At 44.5% G+C, this 15,659-nt stretch overlaps 2 protein-coding genes across 5 annotated transcripts in view; one reads left to right on the forward strand and one right to left on the reverse strand.

The window, feature by feature from the left end:
• Positions 1-4,709, reverse strand: RPS27A (ribosomal protein S27a). Of its 2 annotated transcripts, XM_077333949.1 has the most exons (6): positions 4,527-4,709; positions 4,354-4,427; positions 2,835-2,889; positions 1,653-1,738; positions 820-951; positions 1-184 (listed from the first exon to the last, which is right to left on the reverse strand). In XM_077333949.1, the coding sequence occupies exons 2-6, from the start codon at positions 4,399-4,401 to the stop codon at positions 35-37; spliced, it is 471 nt and encodes a 156-aa protein (XP_077190064.1). In that variant the 5' UTR covers positions 4,402-4,427; positions 4,527-4,709; the 3' UTR covers positions 1-34. The 2 variants fall into 2 exon arrangements, with proteins under 2 accessions (XP_077190064.1, XP_077190073.1); XM_077333958.1 differs by having other exon boundaries at positions 4,354-4,594.
• Positions 4,709-15,659, forward strand: part of CLHC1 (clathrin heavy chain linker domain containing 1) — a 26,233-nt gene continuing 15,282 nt past the window's right edge. The window contains exons 1-5 of one of the 3 annotated variants that reach the window (XM_077333898.1): positions 4,709-4,872; positions 7,138-7,410; positions 9,802-9,989; positions 11,394-11,521; positions 14,999-15,200. In XM_077333898.1, the coding sequence (XP_077190013.1) occupies positions 7,228-7,410; positions 9,802-9,989; positions 11,394-11,521; positions 14,999-15,200 (701 nt within the window). In that variant the 5' untranslated portion in view covers positions 4,709-4,872; positions 7,138-7,227. Of the gene's footprint in view, positions 4,873-4,900; positions 5,108-5,168; positions 5,890-7,137; positions 7,411-9,801; positions 9,990-11,393; positions 11,522-14,998; positions 15,201-15,659 lie in introns of those variants that run through there. The other 2 variants (XM_077333903.1, XM_077333913.1) reach the window with 2 other exon arrangements.

Here is a 15,659-nt window from a genome sequence, read left to right on the forward strand (position 1 = left end):
TGACATTTGAAGGTTTTTATTACAATAGACACATTTACTTGTCTTCTGGCTTATTGAAGCAGTAGGTCAAACAGCACTTGCCACAATAGTGTCTGTCAAAGTGGCTAGCCATGAACACTCCAGCCCCACATTCTTCAGAGGGACACTCTCGCCTCAGACGGCTGATTTTGCCATTCTCATCCACCTGCAGGAAGAAAAGCACCATCAGTAGCACTGCATTGCAGCCCCTGCCCCAACTTTCTTATATAAAAGCTCAGGTTTTGGAGTCATTATCAATTAACATTCCCCTACAGCAGTGGTGGCTTGAGATTCTGATTAGGATGGGGGAAGCCCAGCTTCAAGCCTCCATGCTGCCATGGAGGCAAACTGAGAAGCTGTGGGCAAATCTCTCTCTCTGCCTAATCCACCTCACTGGGTGTTTGTGAGGTTAAAGTGTAGTAGGGGAGAAAGATGTATAAAAGGTGTTTCATGTCCCCACTGGGAAGTGAAGTGAGATAAATATCTAAATTTCATTCAATATGACTATCCTAACACTATTCTGAGCCCTTTATGGGAGGGAGGCGGAATAAAAGTCCAATACTATGAATTTGTTGTAGTGATGTATTAATTTGCTCTGTTTAATAGCAGGCTTACAAAACTAGTAACAGTCACCTGAATGAGACTGGGGATTATTCTAGTTTGTGTGTACACAAATACAGTCTATGGCATCCATGTCCACTGAGAACTTGCAAGTCTTCAAGCAGTATTTTGCTGCTGACCCATATGCCTATTCCTACCATTATTCCCCTCAAATCTTCTGGTAATGGAAGTTATTCTTACCTTGTAATATTTAAGGACAGCAAGCTTCACCTTCTTTCTCTTATGCTTGTTCTTCTTAGGGGTGGTGTAAGACTTCTTCTTTCTCTTCTTTGCACCACCACGAAGTCTCAGCACAAGGTGAAGGGTAGACTCCTGGTTTTAGAGAGCAAACTTTGTTAATAGAAAATAAACACACATAATTTTGACTATGCACTGGTAACTGCTTGTGTTGGGCAAGTTTAATTCTCTGCTTACTTGCAAAGCTCACTAGATGGCCTTGGACAAATCATTCAGCCTAACCTATCTCAGGACTGTTATGAGAACACCACTAGCACTGCTTCCTGAAAGATGGCAATAAATCTAAGAAATAAAAGTAGTATCATCGTGCAACCAGCACCTGAAACAAATCAAACTCTGGATGCTGTGAGTAGGAAGCAATACAAGTAACTATTTAACACTAACAGTAATGGAATGTAATCTTTTAAAATCTCATGATTGCTAAATTCACCCCTTGTTTGAGGGGTTCTATTTGGATTTTGCAAAAAAGTTCTGCAGGTTCATGTAATCATGCAAGGGTCAAGCCTTCTGTTTGTTCCTGCCAAAGTTCTATCACCCTCTGAAAGATTCAAAATTAAACGCTGAAGGAAAAAAAAAACACAAAGCAATTCTACATCAGGCTCTACCTTTCATACACATACCAATTTTAGCAAGGAATGCATGGGAACACTGCCACCCCCTCTCTTTTGCCTAGTGTAAGGCAAAGGGAGATATCCTCCCTCAATAAGATTAAGACATGCATTTGTAATGTACCAGTTCAGCAATTTGTTATATTTAAATTCAAAGAAGTCAGATACCTTTTGAATGTTATAATCAGACAGAGTGCGCCCATCTTCCAACTGTTTGCCAGCAAAAATCAATCGTTGTTGGTCAGGAGGAATTCCTAGGTAAATAAGAAACCATAGATCAATTTATTAACTCACCGCAACAAGGCATGGTATCACACTCAGCCTTGCTGTTTGTGCTATGAAGCAGGATAACGCAATTATATTTGTTAAGTTCCTAATGATTGGAATCCACTTATGTCAGAACAAAGGATACATCCTTCCTACTACCTATCAGCTGTATCTGACAGCCTCCACAGAACCATTCTACACCATTTACCATTATGTCCACTAGACAACCAAGTTTAACCATGATTTCCAAGTCAACATGCTTCTGCTTGTTCTAAACTTTCTGTCTATCATAATCTCTGGACGTCCCCTCATTTTCATATTTTCAGAATATACTAAAGCAGGGGTAGTCAAACTGTGGTCCTCCAGATGTCCATGGACTACAATTCCCATGAGCCCCTGCCAGCAAATGCATTTGTTGGCAGGGGCTCATGGGAATTGTAGTCCATGGACATCTGGAGGACCACAGGTTGACTACCCCTGTACTAAAAGCACTTATGTGCATCTCTCCGTGTACGTTTGTGTGTGTGTGTGTACACAGACACTTTCAGTACCTTGGACTTTGCAGCATTTCTTTGTTTGGGGTATTCAGAAAGAGTGATTAAGTTTTTTTGTGGGACAGGGGAAGGGGAGAGTTCCCTTTCCTAATTGCTGACATTCCATTTGCAACAACAAACTGAGTTGACTGAGAATTGTGTCATAGGATCCCCCCACACACACTTGGCCTACAATTAAATACCAAATTTACTGCAAACTGAGAAAAATCACCCTGCATGTTAACAATGAATTGGTATGCAGCCTCTAATAACTTTTAAATAGAATAAACATCAAATAAATATTTTGCAAGGTCACCCAATGGGGATGACAGGGCAAAAGAAAGAACATGTTTTAAACCATCAAAAGCAGTAGCAGCCAGCCTCTCTCACCCCAGCTGCTTCTCAATTCCATGGCTTTCAATGAATTTACTCTCAAGTATGCATGGCCAGGATAGCATATTAAGTTCCTTTCTAAGTAAGAAACTGAAATGCTCCACTCCAAAGTAGGAGTATATCAGAAGCACAAGACTTAACCTATAGTGAAACCTACCTTCCTTGTCCTGGATTTTGGCCTTGACATTTTCTATAGTATCAGATGGTTCAACCTATCAAAAAAGTAAAAAATCAGCAATGAAACACTTGATGAACCTACCATCTCTTTCCTATCTACTGTAGCTCTGTTGCATATGTTCACCCAGTTATCTCTGGAGAGTATAGTGAAAATAGTTTTGACTTAAAACATAGTACCGCACTCCTCAAAACATGCACATTCCTAGTTGCACACTGCTGCAGTTTCATTGTACAAACTGTGTCAAAACCATAATCTGGTTTAATGCATGTCTACTCAGCTTTCACGCCACATATAAGGAATACTATCGCACACTTAGCAATTTATGATGAACCCCATTGAGCCACTTAATATGGCCATTATGTTAATCCATCATAAAATGTTTAGCCCACATCCTTTACTGAGCAAAGACCAGGGAGAATTTTCTTCTGATAAAAAGATAAAATGGGATCTGAAAAAAATCTGAGAATATCCAGGAAATGTTTGCTACATGGAAAACAGTAACCTCAGGAAGGAAGCTTACATATGAAGTAGTAGAGGCATTCCCAAAGCAGTGGACCAAGCAGAAGCGGCTTACAGGCAAAAGATGCGGCTTACAACCCATCTAAAACTAGGAATCATAGCTGGCAACCCACTGGCTAGTAATAGTCAGGCATGGAAACCAAATGGCCCTCTCTTTCATTTTCTTAGCTGGAAAAGGTCCAGTTAGAACTGTTCTCTGTTACCGAGATGGCTAAAGGGACTATTAGAAAAAGAATTCCACCATTATGGCAAGGCCTTTGTCTGAGTTTTTTCACTAATGTCAGTTGTTGTTCTTGTTAGTTGCGAAGTCATGTCCAACCCATCGTGACCCCATGGACAATGATGCTCCAGGCCTTCCTGTCCTCTATCATTTTCAGAGCCCATTGAGCTAGCTATGGACAATTCTTTCCACTGCTGTCTCAACACTGTCAAAATTCAAGTGATAAATCAGAGGCGATTAAAAAAAAAACACTCTTATGTTACCCCACAAAGCAGTGATAGCCACAAGAGAAAGGTTTTGAAAGGGGGTGGTAGGATATGGTCTATCAGACATGACACCTTCAATATATCTGTGAATAGCAATTACACGTGTGTGAGATGCTTTCTTCTCTGCAGCACTATTAAACTTTAATAAAAGATCAGTTCCCCTGGAGAAAATGGCTGCTTGGGAGGGTGGACTCCATAACATTATACTCCACTGAAGTGTCGCCCTGCCCCAAATCCCATCCACCCTAAGCTCCACCCCCAAACCCTCCAGGTATTTCCCGGCCTAAAGTTGGCCACCTTACATCTAAGCCAGCATTCAGCCTGATCCAGAAGGGCCCTCCTGGTTGTCCTTGATTATCCTCAATGAGGAAAGCCGAAGGAGCCCAGCTAGGAAGGGAAAGGGCTGACCCCCCTCCCCCCACGCAGCCGACAGTGACCTCTGGCCCAGCCCCTCTGCAAGAGGCCCTGGCCTCGCCCGGCGAGTGACTCCCACCTCGAGGGTGATGGTCTTCCCTGTCAGGGTTTTCACGAAGATCTGCATGGCGGCGGCGTCAGCGTCGCTCACACCTAAGGAGGAGAAGAACGGGGGCGACTGAGCCAAAGGGAAGCGCGCAGGCCCCGCACGAGGCCTTGCAAGGGGGAGCCGGGCACGGAGGAGGGACTCACCGACGTCCTCCTCGCGGGATGGCGCCGCCGGAAAGAGAAGGCAGCTCAGCCTCGCACGGGGTTTCCCAGGCTGGGAGAAGCAAAAGGCGGGACCTCACGCCGACGGCAGGAATACAACTCCCAGCGTGCCTTAGTGCGTAATAAACATAGAAGCCCGTGATGGGAGCGGTAGTTCTTGCACGAGGCGACGCGCGCAGGCGGGAGAGCGAGCGAGCGAGCGACGGATTTTGAAAAGCTCCTCGGGAGTTGTAGTCCCGCAGAAGGGAAACCACGATTCCCATAAGGCACCGGGCCCCCCACCCCCTGGTCTGACGTTGCTTGGTTACCACCAAGAGCGGCTCCCGGGGTGAGTCTCGGGGGGAGTTTGGAGCCGCGGTAGCTTCTCCAGGGGCCTCAGGCTTTCAATGCGGAACCTGCTTCCAAGGCATCCATTTTGCCTCCTGCAGATACCTTTAATCTTGAAGGTGCCCCAAGGCCCTCTTTTGCCCCCAGGGAAGGCTCCGGTGAGCCCACCCAGCCAGCCAGCCCACCCCACAAGCAAGGCAACCCCTATCAAAAAAAATCTTGGGTTTCCTGAGACGGTGAGAGGCTGGGGGGGCTTCTAGTGCCAACGCTGCTGTTCCCTCTGATGTTACTCCCTTCGAAGGCCACAGAAGAAAACAGGGCAGGGAAATAGGCTGTCAACTTGAAGGGCCAAATGGCCGCGGCGGCTTTGAGTCGGACACCACCAGTTGCTCATCGGGAGTATTTCTGGTGGACATTTAACCAAGCCTGATCAATCCCATGTATCTCTCTCTCTCTGCCACATACCCAAGTAGTTCTGTTGCTATATCCCTGTTTATTCTAACTGTTGATATGCAAAGTTATGTGCAAGTGTATGCATCTATTTGGAAAAATATTTTATAAATTTCTGTGCCATGGCTGCAAGGAGTGTGCCTGAACTCTAGCGACATTCAGTTACCAGTGCTTAATTCAAAGTAGTTGTAATGCATTAAATCAGTAACGTTTAATATACTCCTGTACAGCAAGTCAATATTATTATCCCCATATTTTGGACAGGGGATGTACACTTCAGGATGCTGGTCTTATGTAGAATTTTTCTTCTTAATTCTCTTCTGACCCAGCCAAGGACCCAAACTTATAGTATTGCTATTATCTTACTGAGAGCCTCATTAAAAAAAAGAGTTCTCTAGGAAACATGACCAGCATGATGTATAGGAGCATGAAGTAATATTTTTAAATTATTGTTCTGTAAAGAAAAGCTTATTGTACCAAACTGTTTTGTAAAAGAAGGTCCAGAAAACATTCCTGTTCTGGATTGTATTTTGGAATATTGCCAAGGCTGATATGTTCTATTCTCAAGGTCAGTGATAGTTGTTTATATCATGCCATTGTTTATGTTACCAGAGGATTGAGAAAGAATGGGAAATTAACTTTTGTAACCTTTTTCCGGTGATTTAGCATAATGGCAATGGGTGGTCCTATGGGATGTGCAAGGGGTGGAGACCCCAAGTTATTGGTTTGACCTGGAAAGCATCATCTTTCCCTGCCTTCAATGAAATATTATAAAATCTCATGTAATCCTTTGTTCGACACACAGGCTTTTTTGGGACAACCCCCCTGTGTCATTTTGTTCTGCTGCAGTTGAATAAAATTATTAAAAGGTTTTCCAGTCTAGTGGTCACTCTGTTTAGGTGCTGCACACTAGGCAAATGATCCCAAAATGCCCAGACCAGGCCCTGGTCTATCAAGCACATGGGATGCATGGATGAATAGTGACATTTCTCAAAAACTTGTAATAAAAGGGTTAGCAATGATTCATTTAAAAAGTAAATCAGAATTGACATGTCATTTGCAGGTAAAAATCAAAAACAAAGATTAAAATACAAGCTCCCTACTGGATCTTAAAGCCTGATAGGGGACAAACCTTATATTTATTTTAAAAGTGCTTTTGTTCTAGCTGTTTTGAAAGTTCTCTCAGAATGAAGATGCCAGCAAGAAAGAGAAATTCATCCTATGCTTGGGTCTAAAAATATAGCACATGCCTTCTTTCCAGCGTGAAAGTTACTGAACTCTCCAGCTGGCCCTCCAAGTTCTTCCCCCTAAGAGTTACTTAGATCAAGTATCCCACTGATTCAACCTGATGCAGATGAAAGCAGCTTTGAACACAGTCCTTTATAAGTCACTTCACATTCCCGATGAAAGCATCTGGGCACAACTTGAGAAATTTTCTATCTTAGCATACCATGTCGGAGGAGAGGAATTCGAAGCTTCTAGATGGAATTCCGAATTTTCACATTAATAAACTAAGACCAGAAGGGGGAATATAGTGCATAACAGATTGAGCTGGTCTAGTTAACTGCTATAACCTTTAAAATTCAGCTAATAAAAGTTTTGTCTCTTCACTGCTTCATCCCCCTGCGGACATTCTGAAGGCCATTTCATGGGTTTATGGCAATGTTTCTATTTTTTTAACACAGGACCTCATACACTAGTATAACCAGCTTTCTTAATCCATTCAGTGTGACTTGCTTAGAATAAAGTGGTGGAGAATTGCCTCCAAATCTGTCGATGTTTCTAATTATTTTAACAATAGCATCTTTTCTTTCAGGCTGTGCTTGAAACATTTCTTCCATGCAGAGGAAACTGACCAAGGCTTATATTTTCTGCCTGCAATGGAAACTTAGCTGGCTTCTCTATCATGTCAACAGCTGGCATCGGAGTGAGCAGACATTCAGTCCTGCCTCCCATCATCCCTGAGAGTGAGAAGCAGTTTCTGGAGAGCATCCAAAGATACATCACTTCAGAAATTGAGAAAGTAGGCTGTACCGCGCAAGGGCCAGCCGAGGAGTATTATGTCATATATAGAAATGTGTTTGAAATGGTAGGTGACCATTGCCAGAGATATTACACTTTTCTGAATTAGTGGATGTGACCCTTATGGACCTGGGATACTAGTTGTCTTCTTGCTAAAACTTCAGGTTAATGTAGCATTTGTGTGCAAAACCCTTTACAAAAATTATATAATAATTTATCCTAACACTACAAAATTGACCAGTATAGCTTGATTAAGGCCACCTAGTGGAGTCAGGACTGACACACAATCTGTGGAGGAAGTGACTCTGTGTAGAGCATCTGCTTGGCATACAGGAAGTCCTAGGCAGAGTCTGCACTTACTTTCTTTATTCCATTGTCAATCCTGTTGAATTCAGATCGCTTTGAACTTGGGTCTTTTTCTCCCCCCCCCCCCATTGAAACAGGAAAGTGTTCTGCACGTGGTTAGGGAGGCTCAGAAGAGGGGGGGGAGGCAAATGGAGACTTTTTCTCTGTTTTCTTGAAGGGGGGAGAGGATCCAAGAAGTCAGAGGAGGGAGGAAAAAATCCTTTCTTTTCTTGAACTGGGGGGTAAGAGGATCGAAGAAGGCAGAAAAAAAAATCCAAGACCAACAGAAGTTGAGAGAAATTAGGGGCTTCTTTAAGGCAAGCATGTCACATGACTAGGTGTAGCCTATCAGAGGTTCTCTACCACGGAGCTTTCTTTCCCAAATGGATATTGAGGATTAAAAGCAGTCTGAGATATCGCACAATAAAGGTAGGGTCACTCCGGATCAATCCTTCTTGCTGCAGAAGGAAAATTTAAATCGCCCCAAATCCAAACGGAAATCGCATTCTGTATAGAGGGCAGGGACTGAATCGATTTGGGGTTGGAATAAAAGCTCCGTGCAGTTTACACCCTAGCTTCAGTCCTTGATTTCTCCAGTAGGAAGTTGGCTGTAGGTCATATGAAAGTTCTTAGCCTAAGACCCTGGAAAGATACTGCCAGTCTCAGTAGACTGGTCTAATTCACCATAAGGCATCTTCATGCATGTTCAACTTCCTGACAAAATGCTCACAAGTTCAGGGCCTATTAGGGATGCCAGCCTCCGGGCAGGAGCTAGATATCTCTCGGGATTAATGTTAATCTCCAAACGAAAGAGAACCATTCCCGGGAGAAAAATGGATGCTTTGGAGCGTGATCTTTATGTCTTTGTACACCCACTAAGGTTCCTTTCCTCCCTAGGCTCCATCCCCCACATTTCCAGAACTTTCCCGACCTGTATCTGGCAACCCCATCCCCTGCCACTGGCTAGGGGGGACCTGGCCACCCTAGGGACTATATAGGTGAGATGCTAATCCTGTTCAGAATTGGATCCCCCCCCCCCCCGGTTTTCTTAGATTAATAGCAGTCCAGTGGGAGCTTGACTGGGTTATGTGCACTGGGTTTGATACCCTTGGATAGCAGCCCTTTTTTAAACTGCTTCCCCATTGTGCATTTATGCACTTCCTGAATTTTCCCTGTGTCTTCTCAGATCTTTTCTAAATCTGTTTTGGTATGAAGTGTTGCTGTTATCAGTAGTAGCATCAGGGGAAATGCTTTGATCTGACTGCTGTGTGGGTGGGGAAATTTGTCTTTTCCCAGTCCTGCCTATATGGCAGTCATTTTCCTTGCCCCTGTTCCCACAGCAGCCACATCCTCTCCCCACCACCAAGTGCCTTTAAAAACATAGCTGTTAGATATCACAATAATATTTGCATAATTTGGTTCTCCAGCATTCCCAGGCTTCATTTTTAAGAAGAGGATATCTCTAACCCTTTCACTGCAGAAATACTTTCCCTTTTATATCTCTGCATCAAAAAGGGCTTAGACTTTTTAAAATGAAAGTTATTTATTATTATTATGAAATACTTAGAGAACCTGATGCACAGATTGTTATAATGATATAGAAACAAAACAAAAATGCTGCTATAGCCCTCTGGAGGTGGTGGCGGCAGCTACTGTCTGGTGCTTGGAGGAGGGAAGCAACTGGGAAACCCAACATTTGGAAGGCCTTGTTGCATCCGTGCTGTATTGGCAGTTGCATCAGCAATGGGTAAGCCACACAAGCCTGTCCCCATGTAGAAAACACCTGTATCTAACCAGTAGATAGGCAGCCACGGATCTTTTAGGTAATATTAACAACTGGGGCATACTTACTTGAAAGGCAGTCCCATGGAAAAATTAAGGTTTACATCTGCATAGAATTGGGCAGCATGCATTTAATACAATAAGATTTACTTCTGAGCAAAAATGCAGGGGATTATGCCGTTGGGCCCTTGAAAAGATGAGGTTTTGGACTGCCCCTTCAGGAGTTTAGCATCTTCTCAGAAGTTTGAGAGTGGAAAGTTTGTTTAATTTGTTTGTGGTGGTGTTGTAAACCAGCAGTGGCAGATACCCCGTCTTCTTGTTATTGACCCAGATAATTGAGCATGTCAAGGCATACAAGAACATCCTGACTACAATCAAGCAGGAATACGATGCCTTTATAGAAGCAATAAAGAAAGGCCAGAGAACTGCATTCTACCTTCATGGAAAACTAAAGGTGTTAGCATGTGAACCTACAACTCTCATGTATTACAGGAAGAGAATTAATCAACTAGAAGAGAAGTAAGGGACTCCTTTTAACTATAGAGAGGCATGCATCATGTTTTATATGCTGTGTTATGATGATTACAATCAAATCATTTTATTTATTTATCTATCTATTTATTTAGATTTCTATACCACCCATTCCTTTGCAGTTCTGGGCGGTTATCAAATCATGCAATTGGTCCATTCATAGGGGATCAAAGGGGTCTTGTTATAAGTACTGCTGAAGGCCATCGATGTTTTCTAAAGAAGGGCAGAATAGAAATATTTTAAATGAATTACAGAACATTTTAAAAGCACCATAACTCAGTTGGTGAGTGCCTTCTGTACATACGAAAGTCCCCAGATCCTCCCCACCCCCCATTTGGACTAGAGGTCCCAACTCTATTATTCTATGATGATTCTAGGTCTAACATTCTGAACTGCTACACCACACTGGCCCTTCCAATTTCTGTTTAACATTTGAGAAATTACCAGTACATTAATGCTAAAACACCAGCTCATAAAAATCACATTGCAAGGAACATACAACAACACAAGTGGACACAATATGCACGTAAACATAGACTTCTCCATTTCATAGGAGCATTAGTGTTTTAAAAGCACAGGATGACGGTCGGTGGAAAAATGGATGCCGTTGTAGTACCTGACTTTCTGTTCAAGAGAACTGAAATGCAACTGCCACAGATGGGTTGGCTGGAAAAAAACAAACACAGGATATTTTGTTGTTGTGTGCTTTCTTTTTCTCCATTTGAAACACTAAAGTTACTTTATACCAAGCCTCCGGTACATAAAGAAGTAACAACCTTTACACTGCACCAGCTTGGTGTAGTGGTTAGGAGTGCGGACTTCTAATCTGGTGAGCCGGGTTCTATTCTGCGCTCCCCCACATGCAGCCAGCTGGGTGACCTTGGGCTTGCCACAGCACTGATAAGGCTGTTCTGACCGAGCAGTGATATCAGGGCTCTCTCAGCCTCACCCACCTCACTGGGTGTCTGTTGTGGGGAGAGGAAAGATAAGGTGACTGTGAGCCGCTTTGAGACTCGGGTAGAGAAAAGCGGCATATAAGAACCAACTCTTCTTTTAACATCTTTGTGCTCAGAGTTTAAAACAGCACTTCCTTTCTGGTGAAGAACAGTAAGTAAGAAATATCCCCTTTCAATCCTATCCCCTCGAATGAATGGATGCATTCATTAAAACTCCCTATTTGACCCAGCATTGTAGTTCCAAATCCCCAGTGCAAGGTACCCAAAGCGAAATAATCCCTGTAAGAAGCACAAGGTTAAAATAAGAACAACACTAAGAATCAAAGAGTTCAAAGCCCCCTCACAGGCCCCCTACTTCAGAAGTCAGGCACCTGCCTCGATGCATGAAGTAGGATTATATTGAAGGAATTCTAACTTTAAATAGTTCTTTTTCTAGGATAAAGAAAATTGAGATAAATTCTGAAAGAACGGAGAACTTGATACGGAAAATAAGGAATTTTAGGACATCTGCAACTGAAAGTCCTCCTGCAGACAAAAAATTGGATCCTTCTAAGGCCATACCAGGTAGGCCATTAGTATTGGAGAAATCAATTGTGTCTTAGTTTAAAGAAGGGCCATCCAGTCCAGCTTCCTGTTTCTTAAAATGCCCAGCTAGTGCCTTCAGAGAAGCTCAGAAACAAGCTGAAGAGAACAACTGTCTCCTGCTTTTATCTCTCAGCAATTTGTCTTCTGCAATATTCTGTCTCTGAATATCGAGGATTAATTTCAGGTAATCCTCATATGGCTAGCCTGTATCTTAGACCCTGTTCTTCATTGCCTGTAGTGTGGTAGAAAAGAGCAGTGTGGTTTTATTTCGTTTTCTCTACCTAAAAGAATCTCAAAAGCAGCTTACAATCACATTTCCATCCTCTCCCTATAACAAGCAACTTGTGAGGTAGGTCATCCAGCAGGATTCATGTGGAGGAGGAGGGAATCAAACCCGGTTTTCCAGATCAGAATCTGCCACTCTTAACACCATACCATGCTGGTTCTCTTTGGTGCCTTGTTGACTCAAGTAAAACTGTGGCTTCCAACTACAATCTCTTTAGCAAGCCATTTTAAGGAAGCAGTGAGGGTGGGACTTGCAAGTCAAACCTTGCCTATTCTCAAGGTAGCCTGTTCATGTCACCTCTCAGCTCTTTTTAAATTTCCTGTTTCTACATTCTCACCTGCTGTCTGCAGTACCTTTCATTTTACTCTGTCTTTCTCCTCAGTGTGACTTGCAACATTGTCTGCTTTTCCATTTGATACTCACAACAACCTAAAGGTTAGGTCAGGCTAAAGGCCCTGGCCAAACGTGGTCAGGGCCTAGTGTACCTGAAGGACTGCCTCCCTGCCTATGCGCCTCAAAGAGCTCTACGCTCCGCCACCACCAACCGGCTAATGGTCCCTGGCCCTAAAGAAGCCTGCCAGAGCATTCTGTGTCCTGGCCCCCATCTGGTAGAATGAGCTCCCGGAAGAGATCAGGGCCCTGACAGAGCTACAACAGCTCTGCAGGGCCTGCAAAAAGGAGCTCTTCTGCCAGGCATTTGGTTGAGACTAGGTATAACCAACAACATATGAAGGGCCCCTGCTCCCTCCTTCCCAGAACTCCATCAGTGTGCTCTGTACCTGTTTTCACCATTGCATTGTTTGCACTGTTACAATTATCAGTTATTAGTAATAATGTTATGGTTCTTTATATGTTATGGATTGTTTCTTGTATTGTTTATATGTTTTATGTAAACTGCCCTGAGCCTCTGGGGAGGGTGGTATATAAATGAAGGAACGAACGAACCTTTAAGCAGTAAGCTTCTGTAGCAGAGTGGGAATTCAAACCTGTATCTCCCGCATTCTAGTCCAACACTGACAATGACATCATGCTGGTTTTCAATGGCTTGTTAGATACCCCTGGGTAACCCTCTGACAGGTTTGCTGGATGTTCTTGGACAAGTTATCCTCTTTATGTCAAATCTGCCCTAAGCTCCTGCAGAGGACAGGATAAAGACCCCAGCTGTCTATCTGACACATTAGGGGAGGTGGATCAGGCTTGCGACCTCTGGGCAAATAATAAACAAAAGCCAGCAAAACTCACTGGCTCAGTATATAACCGCTTCCCTTAAAGAATTTTGGGGACTGTCCTGGAAAGGAGGGCAAGATAAACCCCCCGAGTTGTCTGTGTGGCACGTTATGGAAGGGGGAATCAAGACTGGCGCCTCTTGGCTCTTTTGGTGACAGAGCTGAGAATCCCTCCTTAAGAGAGCCAGCGTGGAGAAGTGGTTAAGAGCGGCAGCTTCTAATCTGATGAGTCCTCCACATGCAGCCAGGTGGGTGACCTTGGGCCAGTGACAGTCCTCATAGAGCTGTTCTCACAGAGCAATTCTGTCAGAGCTCTCTCAGCCCCAACTACCTCACTGGGTGACTGTTGTGAAGAGAGGAAGGGAAGCTAAGCTACTTTGAGGCTCCTTTTGAGTAGTGAAAATAGTTAACTTTGGGTAGCTATTTGAAGCCATCTCCTTTTAAAAACAGGGCATGATCCAAGTCTGACTTTTATTTATATAAAACAAATTATATCATGTCTATCTGTACACCGCCCGTGGCGCCGCGGGCACCACGGACTAAATAAAACTGTAAGCCCTCCTGGGGCGGGATGTGTCCGGGATGAGGAAGGGTCCAGATTGGACCCTTCCTCATGACAGACAATCGGAGGGACCAATCGGCAGGCGCAAAGCGCCTGCCGATTGGTCCCTCTGATTCCCAGCCCAGAAACTGCGAGCTGCGCGCAGCGCGGCTCGCAGTTCCTCCCGGCCTGACGCGGCGAGAGGCGCTTTGCGCCTCTCGCCGCGTCAGGCCGCCGCCCGAGGGAGCCCCTGGCAGTCGCGCGGAGCGGCCTGACGCCGCTGCAGGACCGCCGGCAACTCCCACCGAGATCCCACCTGAGATGCAGGCAGCGGTGGCGGCGCGATCGACGATGGTGCCATGACTATTGGCGCCGGAAGAGCCGCCATCACCGGACGAAGCGGCGCCGCGATCCCAGGCGGTGCCTGCCCAGCGAACGGCGGAGCCTGGGCCACGATCGGCGCAGGGGCCATGCTTCGCCGCGCCGCCAAGCTGCAGCAGCAGCAGCAGCAGCAGCAACTCGCCCGCCAGCGCCACGGGCCGCCGAGGAGCCACTTCAGGAGCCGACGAGGAGCAGCCGGCAGGAGCTGCGGAGGTGCGCGCCGAGGAGCTCAACCCGCCCAACCTGCAGCCCAACCCGCCGAGGAGCCGCCGCCCTCTTTCAGGTAGCCTTCCATCCGTTGCTCTCTCCCCTGCCTGCTAGAGCCCATTGTATTCTTTATACAATGGGCTTTTTTACTAGTATCTTAATAAAACAGGGTTGCTTATAGGAGAATTAAAACCACAAAATATCATCCTAAAATCAGATAAGAATCAATGAAACAAAATCAACAAAGCTCCTTAGCATTAAAACAGTACAAACAAGACATCATAAATGCAAGGGACAGCAGAAGCTAAAAGTTGTTTTTAACTCCATCCTTTTAAACAGAAGACAGTTAAGCACACCGATCGCATTCCTGCTTCATTTCAGTTGATCTGGCTCTCTGGTTTTTGTTGGCTTTGTTTTTCACACATTGCCATTAGACAACATATGCAGTATGTCAGAATACTATGTGACCATCCCTTTCAACATGATGATATGCTCGGGCCTTTTCCTTTAAGAAGTGGGAGGACCCCTTAAATGTTGATAATGAAAGCTATCATTGATTCAAGAGCTGGTTTTGGACCTTGCTTTTTTCTGCCTGAAGGAGTCTCACAATCACCTTCCCTTCCTCTCCAACAGACACCCTATGAGGTGGGTGAGTCTGAGAGAACTGTGACTGGCCCAAGGACACTCAGCTGGCTGCATGTAAAGGAGCGGGGAATCAAACCCGGTTCTCCAGATTAAAAGCTGCCACTCTTAACCACTACACCACAGTAGTTCTTATAAATTCATGGAAAGTTTTGCTCTTTCTTCCTCAACAGGTCTCAGCCATAAAGACTCCTTCAACGTGGATGCCCTTACTAAGCATCTTGATCATCTACAAAAACGGATCCAGGAGCTGAAGGAAGACGTGTTCACAAAATATGTCCCTGTGGAGAACATGGCTGTTATTGACGACAAGCTGAATCAAGCCCTGAGATGGCGAGATAAGTCCGAGGAAGAGAATGAGAAGCTGAAGATTTGGTATAATGATTCCATTGACAGTGTACATTTTACCCTTTCTTAAGGGGGCTCTGGGGGTATTCTCTCACACGCTCATGCCGCTGAATAACTTGAATTACCATACTGATACAGTCCTCTCTACTTAATTGAGAAGACAGAAAGACTTAGTGGTGCCTGCATTCAAACTCTGGTACCTCAAATCAGAGAGTCCAATGAAGCCCAGTTTGGGAAAGACCCTTGGCCAAGGCTCTAGACAGATGGAACCCTCACAACCGGTTATCTCACTCAGAACATGGTCACTTATATTTAACAGGAAGGGCCTAAAGTATAAGAAGCAGAGCACCTGCCTTACATGGGTAAGGATTCAGTCCCTGGTCTGTCCTATTCAGGATGTTGCTGTTCGTGGCCAAGTGTTAAACAATAAATTACTATGTAATTGCTTTTTAGATTGCAGTACTCAAAACCCAAACATTTACAAAT

Source organism: Paroedura picta, chromosome 1 (assembly GCF_049243985.1).
Source record: "Paroedura picta isolate Pp20150507F chromosome 1, Ppicta_v3.0, whole genome shotgun sequence".
NCBI lineage: Eukaryota > Metazoa > Chordata > Lepidosauria > Squamata > Gekkonidae > Paroedura > Paroedura picta.

What these genes read in the sequence shown, in the direction of transcription:
- RPS27A (XM_077333949.1), bottom strand. Translation starts at nt 4,401, where the DNA reads ATGCAGATCTTCGTGAAAACCCTGACAGGGAAGACCATCACCCTCGAG. An exon ending in GGAAGACCATCACCCTCGAG is followed by an intron (nt 2,890 to 4,353) that starts GTGGGAGTCACT and finishes CTTTTTTGATAG; the next exon opens with GTTGAACCATCTGATACTAT. An exon ending in CAAAATCCAGGACAAGGAAG is followed by an intron (nt 1,739 to 2,834) that starts GTAGGTTTCACT and finishes TTATTTACCTAG; the next exon opens with GAATTCCTCCTGACCAACAA.